The 12,140-nt window shown below is 41.7% G+C and overlaps 1 protein-coding gene across 1 annotated transcript in view; it reads right to left on the bottom strand.

The window, feature by feature from the left end:
* MSRA (methionine sulfoxide reductase A) overlaps positions 1–12,140 on the bottom strand; it is a 541,610-nt gene that overhangs the window by 301,045 nt on the left and 228,425 nt on the right. Inside the window, exon 2 of the mRNA XM_019520901.1 lies at positions 4,835–4,903. Within this exon, the coding sequence (XP_019376446.1) occupies positions 4,835–4,903 (69 nt within the window). The remainder of the gene's footprint in view (positions 1–4,834; positions 4,904–12,140) is intronic.

Below are 12,140 nucleotides of genomic sequence, written 5' to 3'. Positions count from 1 at the left end.
ACCGTGACACCGTGAGCTTGGTTAACCAACTCCGGGACAATACCATGCAAAACTTTTTTTTTTCTTGAAAAGACGGATCAGCATATAGCCTACACTGAAAATATTGGCACCAAAATGTTTTGGATGCTTGTAGGATTGTTATTTATGCAGAAATATAGCATGTTAATTCAGGTTATGGTAGGTAATTAGAGAAACTAGCAAAAAAAATTCTCTTCCCAATACAGCACTTTATTTAAAATGATGCATACATTTAAATATGTGAATAGTCCTCCTGAAGTCAATGGAACTCTTCACACGTTGAAAGTAACATGTGCTTTGTTGTTTGAAGACTTCTGTCACTTTTCAGCATACACCTATATCCTGATGCCAATTTGGGATCCTATACTGTTTTTCCTAAAACCTTAGTAGCTTTTCAAACGTAGCCTTTATTCAGCTATGTTATGTCAAGAGTGAACCATTTAATACAGAACTTTTTCATCAGAAAAATGTTCCAATACTTGAAAACGTTTACAGACAAAGAAACAGGAGCAAAACGGTCTGGGCTGCAGTTTATTGGATGAGTTTTGTTCTCCTGTAGCAGCTGGGCACATTTCTCCCTCTCACTTCAAGTGTCATAACGATTTTGTTATACGATTCCGTAAGACTCCATTGCAACTCCTCCAAGATTATGTGAAGTAATATTTGTATCTCCTGCGTTACCATGCTGGGCATGCTTTAAATGACTGATACAAGTTAAGTCAACAGATTAGCAGGAATAGATCTTCCACCACTGTGTTACCTTGGAAATCTAGTATCCCGTAGTTGTAGACATAACAGCATTTCTTTATACTAATGAACAGCATCTGTATCACATGATACAGCTGAACCATGGTAGAGTAACTGTTTTAATGGAACTGCAATACTTAAAAATAGTTTAATCTTCCCATCTCTTCTTAATAACTTTAAGAGTCTCTGCAAATGAGACAACGTGCAGGAATTACACCATGTGACATGCTCCTGAACACACACAGTACCTAGGCCAAAGCAGAAAGTTGTATCATAAAATAAATACAAAAGAATCATTTGTGTCACTGAGGCTCCTTTTCAGGGCCCAGAGTTATGTGATCTAGCCCTACTAAAGAATCGGGTAAAAAGGATTCTTTTTCAAGTCAGCATAGAATTGCATTAAAGACTGCAAAAACTATCATACTATTAACTTTACTAGTGAGTCTAAATCAGGGGTGGGCCAAATGCAGCCCACAAGCCAAATGCAGCCTGCCAGGCCATTCTATCCAGCCTGCGGGGCCCCTAAAAAATATAGAAAATTCATATTTATCTGCCCCTGGCTGCCTGTCATGTGGCCCTCGATGGCTTGCCAAAACTCAGTAAGCGGCCCTCCGCCCCAAATAATTGCCCGCCCCTAGTCTAAACCTATCTGCACCCCTGGAATATTTACTGTAAGTAGGTTACACTTGTAAAACGTATGGATTTTTATAGATATGTTTATGAACATGGTGTTACGTTTTATCTGAATCCTGCCTAGAGGCAGTCATACTTACAGGATTTCATGCCTCTAGTTCTAAGCACCAATCCCTATAATACAGTTGTGTCCATACCCGCTATGGATTACAAAAGCATTCTCATGCTAAGGTGACATCGTCATCATTATTAGTAGAGACTGCCTCAGTTCCTGTTCCCTCACCCGCAGTGTCCTGAAATACAAAGAACTCTGAGAGGCAATGGGAAGATGTGCTGGTTATGTGAAGCAGTTCCTGAAAAGCTGTAGTCACTAGTACATAAACTTTTTTTGTCCTCTTTCAGGGAGCCTGCATCAAGCAATGCCTCCTTCAGAAGACAGTGGGCAAGAAGTGAGAAGCACAAAGGGTGCATCCAGATGAGCGCACACTTGCATTTCCCCAGGGACAAACAGCAGTGACACATCGTTGTGCCGCTGCTACTTGTCCCCAGGGAATAGTTTCATAGTTTCATAGTTTCTAGGGTCTGAAGGGACCTGAGCAGATCATCTAGTCCGACCCCCTGCCATGGCAGGAAGAGCACTGGGGTCAAACGACCCCAGCAAGGTGGTCATCCAACCTCCTCTTAAAAACCCCCAGGGTGGGAGCCTGCACCGCCTCACTTGGAAGCTGGTCCCAGACTCTAGCTGCCCTGACCGTGAAGTAGCGCCTCCTGATGTCCAACTTAAACCTTCCCTCCGCCAGCTTGTGACCGTTGTTCCTGGTCACTCCTTGCGGCGCTCGGAATGCTCCTGCATGTGTGCTCGGGCATGTGGCAAATTGCCCCGGGTGGGGTACAGAGGCTGGGACAGCTCCTGAGTGGCCCCAGAAGCTTTACCTGGGATCCTGGGGACCTCCCAAGGCTGTAGCAGCAGTAATCTGGGTGCACAGAGCCTGGCCGGCAGCTGGAGCATGGCTCTGGCTGTCTAGACTCCAGTTTCGGGCAGTGCATGCTGCTGCCATGTGCACCGCCAAGCTTTTCTTTGCAGTTTTTTAGTTACCATGATTTCCTGGTATCTAATTTTGCTACCATATTTGCAGCACAGTGAATGGATCCACGGGTGCCACATGCATTTTGTGTCACCGCAAGTCGCACGTTCTCGCTCATGTGGATGTGGCCAAAGAGACTGTGACACCACACATCAGAGTGTGACACCAAGCCCAAGAAACAAACCTTAATGAACGTAAGAACAGAACCCCATCTTGCTGCTTTGTAAATCTCTCTGGTAAGAACTTGTCTCAAATAAACTACGCAGGCAGTTGTAGTCTTAGTGGAGTATGTTTTTAAACCAAGAGGTATTCATTTTCTGGTTAGAGTATAACAATGTTCAATACATGTCTTAATACAGCGATAAGGAGTCTGTTTTCTGGTTCATTGCCCCTTACACAATCTCCCATGAGCAAGAAGTTAAATCTGTTACATTTTCTGAAGGGCTTCATCATGTCCAGATAAATAGCACAAGCTCCCTTTATAGCTAAGTAAAGAGGATTCCTCTGGGCAAATTCAGAATCTGGGGAAAAACATAGAGAAGCCGATGCACTACGACAGATTAAAATTTGTGACCATCTTAGGCATAGAAGTGAGGTTTTGAAATGGCTGAATCCTTATATACTACTGTATGGGATGGAAAAGGCCCTTTTGACAACAAGGTGTTTTATAGCAGTTTAGACAGGACCACAAAAAGTGGACTTTTAACACTGTAAAAACTAGGCTCAAGCGTCAGGTTGAAGAGGTTCCTCTGACAGTATCAAAAGAGTTAGTTTTTTCCTTTAATCATCCTAAAAAAAATTGGGACGAGAGAATAATGTCTTGTCTCCAACAAAACCATGCCAAGCAGAAATAGCCACTAAGGGTTAAACCCCATTTCAATTTCTGTGCCTAAATGCCACTTACTTATCCCCATAACTTATCCCCTCAACTTATGTAGAGTTTGGGATTCTGTTTCTGCCTGACAAACCAAAGTAAACCTGGGTAGGGCAGCAAGGGCCCTCCTATATTTTAGCCAATGTCGCAGTGGTGAGGGCACTTGCCAAGGGAACAGAGGACGTAGGTTCACTTGCAGGGAGTTTGAATCTCTCTCCTACTTCATAGTGAAGTACTCTAGCCAGCAGGCCACAGGCAAGGCATTGCCCAGAGCACTCTTCAGCCCCCATCTTAAAGCTGATCCATTGCTCCTTATACTTACTATTAATTGAATAAAGATTTTGCTCTACTGTGAGCAGAGGCACAAGCTAGAGCATTGCCCCATCTCACAGAGACAACTTCCCTCTGCCTTGCTCGCCTCCCCTCAGTCCCACTTATCTTTATCCCTGGTTGCCCGATGGGTCAGCTAAAAATTGTCTTGGGTCTGAAGGAACATTTAAGATGATGCATTTTGAGTTCAAGTATTTTTAACAGTTCTGAATTTTTCTAAATAAAGGAAATGTTAAGAAAAAAAGTAATTCTGAACAGACAAATGGAAACATTCATTTAAAAATGTCAAAAGAAGACATTTCAGCTTTTTTTTTAAACTGTGAGTAAAGCTGCCACCAATTTGCAAAACATTCTGGTGTTGCCAAATCACCATTTTTGCCTGAAAAAAGTTGTGCTGAAAAAATTTGCCCAGATCTCCTGCAGAGTGTATCTGCTTGCATATTCTCCTGTCCTGGCTAAGGAAAATATAGTGAAGTTGTTTAAGTTCAAAGATACAGAGCAGTGTAAGTAAAGACACTGGAATCTGGTCTTCAGTAACAAAAGAGGGAAGAGATCAATCAACAGGACGAGTTATGCAAATGGAGTAGTTAAAATTTTCTACCCAGTACCATACCTAGACTTCCGGCGGTCCCAGGCAAACTTTTAGTATTGGGCCCTGCTTCACCAGAGATAATGATAATAATAATTGGACAATGGGAAAAAATTACCATTTTTGGGGCACCCACCCAGTTCACCCAAGCCTGTGTCTGGATCTGATTCTACCCAAGGGACTTAAATGACTTGAGGCCTCAAGTCACAAGTCATCAGCAGAAGTATGTGTAAGTATGTCACAAGATGTGACATAATGAAGTATGTCACAAGAACAATCAGATATAAATAATTTCTATAGTGTATTTATACAAGAGACTTCAAAAAAGGATGAAATATTCTGTTTGTCAAAAACTGGGAAAACATACATGCACACACCTTTTTAGACATAGATTTCTACCAAAATCAACAGTGCCTGGCTTCTGTTGGGTGTGATAATTCAAGAATGGCAATTACAGTCCAGATTGTAAAACCCTAAGGACTCATGCTGAAATCAAGGATTTTGGCACAGGTTACCTTCATACAGTTTAGTGCTTCTCTTTTAGACTTGATATCTTACCAAATAGAGCCATCTGTGTTCCCTCTGGGAAAGGTTCAACCATTCTGTTTCCATTGACGTGGTGTTTAGCTAGAAGAAAAGAAAAAGAAGGGTCTAAGCACAATAGAATATCTAATTGCCATGGAAACACAAATAGTCTGGTTAAAATAACTTTAGGAGATCCTGAATTCTTAGTAATCAAGATTCTGTGGCACAACTCTTTGGACCAGGTCACTTTTTGCATATTCACCCACAGGGGACAATAGAGCAATTCACTTTCATTAACACCGACGTATCCCATTAGAGCACCTGTGTCACTCCACTGACCTCTGTAATTTGACAGTCTACTAGTCTGCTTCAGAGCCCTATGCCTCCCAAGGACGTCGACTGAAGAAGCACTTGAGTTTCATATTTAGGGCAACGTGTCTGTTTCTAAACTAGCGCATATGGATAGCCCCATATAAACAGGAATAGTAATAATAATCCCAACCAGGAATGAAGCACTCTTGAGAGGCATGTCCTTGCATACACAGACAGAGCAGGGAAAATACAATCTTATATTGCTGGTTTGATTATTCCTGTTGAATTACAAGCCATTTTTGGCATGATCATGCACGTGAATTGTGACTTTTTTCACACTAGCAAACAGGTAGCTAAATTGAAAGTTCATGCATCATATTCTAATGTCACATTTACTCAGCAGGGATCATTTCAATAACAAAGATATATAGCTTCTTCTATTTTAACTTTATGGGTTGCCTATACTTCAGTGTTTTAAGATTTTAGAAGTATTGATATCAGTGGAATTCATGCAATGCATCTGAATTGAATGCTACTTCAATTTTCTAAAACTTAGCCCAGGGGTCTCACACTTATGTGCCAGGATGGCTGTGGTGGGCTGAAAACAGATACAGTTCCAAAACGTATTCTGTAGCATTGTCATAGCAGTCCTTCAATTTAATGCTGATTTCCACTATGGCTCATTGATGAGTTTTGAGGTGACTTTAAGAGTCCAATCCTTGAGCCACACATCCATCTGCACAAGTTGCAAGTCTTTCTGCAGGGAAGAGTAGGCTGCAGGCTGGGAGTCCTCTCCTTTTCCTTCCTCCGTGCTCTCTTCTCTGCTTTGAGGGCAAGACACTTTACCTCAAAATGGGCTGCTGATTGGTTGAGGTCGCAGTGCCACTGAGGTCCGTTGGCAGCTAGCTCCTCCCAACTCTTGATGTCAGCATCCATTTTCTTGAGATATGCCTTCAATGTGTTCTTGTAGTAGTTCCTCTAGCCATGGCAAGATCTCAGACCATTATGAAGGTGGGAATAGAGCACTGGTTTTGAGAGTTGACAGTCAAACATCTACACACAATGTCCCATCCAGCAAAGTTGGTGCTTGAGGTTCACTAACTCACTGCTGGTAACACAAGGATGCTGGCATTTGTGCAGTGATCGTCCCAAAAGATTTTCCAGTGATCTGCCAATGCTTACAGTGAGGGTGTCTCCAGGTTGTCTTGTATTTGTCACTGTGTCAGAAGATGCGATGACAAGGCGGTGCTCTGCATATATGCTCAGAAACTTACCACTGGAGTTGGCTTTTCATACTCTTTTCTTCCCAGTGGTGCCATTCCAGAGTTCCAGGTCATGCCCAACTCTGGCGCTGAAGTCACGATAGAGAATGAACTTGTCCACCTTGCAAGTATTAGTCAGAACATGATCAAGGTTGGAGTAGAACCGTTCTTTGACATCATCATCAACATTAAGCCTTGGAGTGTACGTAGTGATGAGAGTGGCATACTGGTTGTTGCTGAGCTTAAGACGGTGGGTCATAAGATGCTTGTTAATGCCCACAGACAACTCCATAAGTTGACTGAGAGCTGATTCTTGATGGCAAAGGTGCCATGACTGTGATGAGTTGGGTAACGTTAGGGGGTTGTTTGAGAGGGGGGGATATTTATCTCAAGGTCTGATCTTTATGACTTTTTTGGTCATACTTTATTCCCTATTTCTAGCTACACAGCTATGCTTGGCTTTTGAGCATGTTTTAAAGGTTCTACTACGGCTTTATGTTGCCTGGAGTTATTAGATGGCAGGCATGCTATAATGTGCCATAAATCTAATGTCTATATTTGGTCCATGGTTTTTTGTATCCAGTAGATTAATGAAGTGAAGTTCACAGGCTCATCTACGAAACGTTTTATAACGTTCCCTTTGAGGATCAGAACTGAGAGAGTGGTTGTCTTGTGAGAAGTGTGCACCCACAGGCAATTCAGTATTGGTATCTGTCTTTGACAGATTTTCGGTGTGCGTTCATACTGGTACGCAGTTCTTGTTTAGTTTCTCCTACATAGTTTTTATCAGGGCATTTAGTGCACAGGATGAGATGTATCATCACATTTCTGGAGATGCAGATGTAAGATCCAGGAATGGTGATGGTTCTGTTGTGAGGTGTAGTTATTGTGGGAGTGGTGGAGATGTGTTAGCAGGTTTTACATTTCTTGTCATGGTATGGCCTAGATCCATTCAGTGAGTTCTGGGCCACAGGAAGTTTGTTTCTGGTGATGAGGTTGATGAGGTTCGATGCTTGTTTAAAGGCTAGGATGGGTGGTTCTGGAAGGATCTCTTTAAGAATTGGGTCTCCTAGTATGGGTTGCACTTGTTTGAGGATTTCCCATATAGGTTCCAGGGAAGGATGGTATGTCATAATTAATGGTGTGCAATTCATGGGGATTTTCTTTTTGTACTGCAGCAGTTCTTCACGTGGTATTCAGCTGGCTCTTTCAAAAGTGTGATCTCTCTCTCTGGAGAAGTGTCCTTGTTGGATGAAAGCCCTTTGAGATTTGCAAGATGATGATCACGGGTGTTCTTCTTAGTGCAAATTCAGTGGTACTGGAGGGCTTGGTTGTATATTATAGCTTTCTTGGTGTGTTTACGGTGATTGCTGGTTCTGTGCAGATACGTATGTTGGCCCATAGGTTTCTCAGACACAGTGGTTTGTATTTTATCATTCTGGATATTGATCATAGTGTCTAAAAAGGAAATGTTGGTGCTGGAGTATTCAAGACATAGTCTGATGGAGGGGTGATAATTATTGAATTAGTAATGAAAATCAATCAGAGATTGCAGGTTTTAGGTTGTTATATTCTAGGGCCATTTTGGTGCCCATAGCTGTGCCAATGGTCTGGAGGGAGTGTTGCTTATTGAGCATGAAGTTGTTGTGTGTGAGGATGAAGTGCGTAAGTTCAATAATATCTTTAGGTCTGTACTCTAAGTTGTAATCTTGCTCTTGTAGATATGTAAGGCAGGTTTGGATGCCACCCTGGTGTGGGATGTTGGTATATAAGCTGGTAACATCTACAATGTCTAGGAAAGTATTGCTGGGAACGTGGTCTATGTTTTTAAGTTTTTGTAGAAAGTCTTTTGTGTCTTGAACAAAACTTGCTCTTTGGGTGACAAGAGGTTTTAGGACAGATTCGATGAAACCTGATATTTCCTCAGTTAGGCATAGTTGGATATTATGGGTCTGCCTCTGTTCCCATGTTTGTGGATTTTAGGGAGCATGTAAAAAGTCCCTGGGTTGCATAATAGGGGGATCCATTTCTGTAGCTTTTCTTATAGTTCAGATGGAAATGATTTGATGGTGGTTTTGAGTTTTAAGGTGAAAACGGGAGTTGGAACTTCCTCTCATTTTTCTTAGTAGGTGGTGTCAGAGAGTTGTCTGGTAGCTTCTTTTATGTAGTCTTCATGGTTATGGATAACTATAGCTCCTCCTTTATCTGCTGGTTTGGTGGTTGGACCTCAGAGATTCTATGGCCCGTCTCTCCGAGAGGGAGAGGTTGTTATGGTGGTGTTTGTTGTTGATTATTTCATTGTTCATTCTCTCCCTGAAGCAGCCAATACAGATTGAAGAAAAAGCAATACTAGTGAGGATGGGATGACCTTCCAATAACTTATGGGTAGGGTATCTTCCCAGAAGTAGAAAACTCACATTCTAGGCACAGCCCCCCGGAGGTGATTTGAATCTATAAAATGAAACATAAAGGATCGAATGCTAGAAAATTCCTTGTGGATATTTCTTTCTGGATATCAACACCTGGTCATATACTTATGTGAGAGTTATTGCTAATGGCAATAGAAATAGATAAAGAAGCATGAACCCAAGATATAGCTTTCCATTTGGTAACCACTTTTCAGAGTGCAGTCCCATAGGACCTTGTCATATTGATTATTATGCTTTATATAGTGAAAAACCTAACTGTGAGCAAACCAAGTTGAACCAGGGATAGTGTATTGATTTATGAATTCTCTACAAGGAACATTTTCCATTAGCAGTCAGGTGTATCACAAAAGTAATCCCAGTTTGGGTCACACATATACAGACATGGAAGAGAAAAGTCAGGCAATTGGAGGGTGAGAACCTATGAAATGAACTGTTATTTTAAAAGACTGAAAGCCCTGTGAAAGTAAGAGCTATTCTAAGGTGAGGTGACGTAGCCATTCATGGGAAAAAAGGTAACACCTCTGTGGTCAAAGTTCCTAAAAATTTAACCTCTCTAGTTAATGGTTTTTATAATCAAAGTAATCTCCTAACAGCCTGAGAGAAATGAACCAAAAAAACAGATCCAAATCAACTAACTCCACGCATCCTTGATATCTGCAGCAATTAAAAGAGTAAATGAAACACATGCTGTGTGCAGTGGTTATCATTTCAAATAGCAGGTTGGCTCTAAACCTTTCCTTTAAAAGGTGGGCAGTACTCATCTGAAAAGAATGGTTCCTGAGTGGGAGAATCACTCTTCCCTTTTATTTGAAATATCCTAGAGAATAATACAATTAGCTTTCCTTCTTGTGGTCATTGTGTTTAAAGGTTTCCGACGTCACCTGACCCTCCTGGAGATACAGTGCAGAATAAACATTTTGAGTGTGGGTTTGCAAAGAAAGTAATTTCCATTGTCTAGAAAGAAAGAAGTAAGCTTTACGCTCCGGGCACTCAAAGATAATAAGACTTGAACAACAACCAGGCAATTCAAAGAACAGTAACACTTCTTTGCACTAAAAAGTTTTTCTTGTCAGAAATTAAATTTTAGCATGCCCAAGGCCACCTCAGATATGAACTGAATATGCATGAACAGAGCCATAGTGAGATTCCTTATCTACTGCTCTACCATGCCTCGCTCTTACTTTGACCTGTGTGACATAGTGAAAAAGGAACAACTTGTAGCTCAGACTGAACTGGACTGAAGACCTTAGGGGCAGAGTGATCATACATCCCGGAATGACCATGACAGTCCTGGATTTTGAAGGCCAGACAAAAATTAAAATGAGCATCCCAGGCACAAGCTGTGAAATAGGAAGCCAAGCAGACAGCAAAGTTGCCCTAACAGGTTACCTTGATTAGTAGAAGGACTATTAAAAAGGGGATTGCTAACACCTGTGCAGAAAAGAAAAATGGGCCATTACCAGGCCATTGACTCTTTAGCTGCCTGAATAGTAATGCTAGTAGTGACCCACCCCACCTCTGCCTGCAGTAGCTGTGGGGGAGAGGCGGAGGGGCGAGGAAGACAACAGGGTCCCGGCTTTCACATTGTACCATAAGGTCACCCTATTTAAAGGAGACATAGTTCTCCCCATCTCATTGCTATTAGCAATTGCCTATTAAGTATAAAAGAATAATATTAACTTAAAAACAGACTTTTTGAAGTGAGTTCTTAAAAGATACTTTTATCTAAAAAATTTTTACTTGTTTTGTTGCAGGTAATACTGGGAATTCCTCAAATAAAAGAGATGGGAGTGAAAGAAAAGAACACCTTATTTTTCATTTGTTGATTCTACACCCTGCATAGTGTTTTTGGTTTCCCCTTTCATAGATTTCTCTGCACGGTAAGTCACTCGTTTTCGCATGTTTTGGTTAACCGAGAGACAAAGCTTTGTTTTGTTTTAAAGGAAAATGCAGTTTGGTAAGCAGAGGTGGGAAAGCAGAGCACCAGCACCGACTGGGATGGGGCACAAGGGCTAGCTCTGTTCGCCCAGCCACCACATCATTTCCCAGTTAATCCTCTGGAAAATGTGACTGTAAAAGGGGGAAAAAAAAAAATCAGTGGGAGGAATAACATTGTCTTTCTTTTCCTTTCTTGTTCTTGTTCTCAATATTCCTCCTTATGAAAGGTTGCTTCAAAACCATATGGCCAAAAAGGGGTGGACTTGTGGCTCATGCAGGCCAACTCTGCTCTGCTCCTGCGACAGGAGCAAAGAGAATCCTTTGCTACAAAACTTCTGTTAACCAAACCAAGTACAGTCTGTGTAGCGATGCATCTAACAAGAGGCTGAGGGAGCACGGAAGTGGGAGATGGCCCCTCATTTCGCCCAGTTATAGTCAGACAAAGGAGCTGCAGGAGCTTGCCTACAATGCCACAATAAAACGTGTTATTTTAGTTCTTCTCATTCATGTATGCCTGCATTTACTGAACCCGGTGATCACAACATGGTGTCAGAAGTGGCAAATGAGAAAGAATTTGACAAAATTTGAGCTCTAAACTGAACCAGAAGTTGAAAACTGAGAGCAAATGGAGCAATACAGCCACGTGGAAAGATAAAGGCCTCTAAATGATCTGCTTGCAGAGTTATGTACAAGGACCATTAGTCATGGAAGTTTTGCAACCTCTATCTGCCCTTCTTATGTCAGGCATTGCAGCAAAAAACAGGAGTTCAGACAAAGATCTAAGTGGCACCTAACAGCCCCAGGGGCAGAAAAGAAAAATCACAAAGTCACATCTCTAAACTTCTTGCATGATGTGTGGGAGGAAGCTCTTGCTGTTTATTACACCTTTACCTTGGAAAAAGGTCAAAATATGAAATTAAGTAAAATACTGTCCAAATCTGAGTAGTATTGCATGCCAAAAAAAGATGAGACTCTTAAAAGGCACAAATGGTTTATGTGCAGACAAGAGGAGAAAGTATAGATCGGTATGTACCAAATTAACGGGACTGGGTAAGGCCCGTGCTTTTGGGAACTTGATAAAGTCTCTCACTGGAGAGAAGATTCTTTGTGGCATTGCAGACACTGCATTACAAGAAAGGCTGTTGTTTGAGGGATGCTCGTCCCTGGAAAAGATTATCCAAGTGTGCAATGTGCAGGACAGCAGAAACTGTGAAGGCTCAGGCTGAAGATCCAAAAGGAATAGTCCCTGCAGTTGGCATGAAAGATCGTGGCCATTCTTCCTTTCCCCATATGGTTTGCTCAGTAAACCAATTCAAATAATTGCATCTAAAGGGAACACCAGAAGAACAGCTTTTTAAAGGATTTGTCATGGTAGATGTTAATGGAAACATTGGGTGT

Source organism: Gavialis gangeticus, unplaced genomic scaffold (assembly GCF_001723915.1).
Source record: "Gavialis gangeticus isolate Ggan-Ray unplaced genomic scaffold, GavGan_comp1, whole genome shotgun sequence".
Taxonomy (NCBI): Eukaryota; Metazoa; Chordata; order Crocodylia; family Gavialidae; genus Gavialis; species Gavialis gangeticus.
The sequence above is the reverse complement of the archived record's forward strand: the minus strand, read 5'-3'. Positions and strand labels throughout refer to the sequence as shown.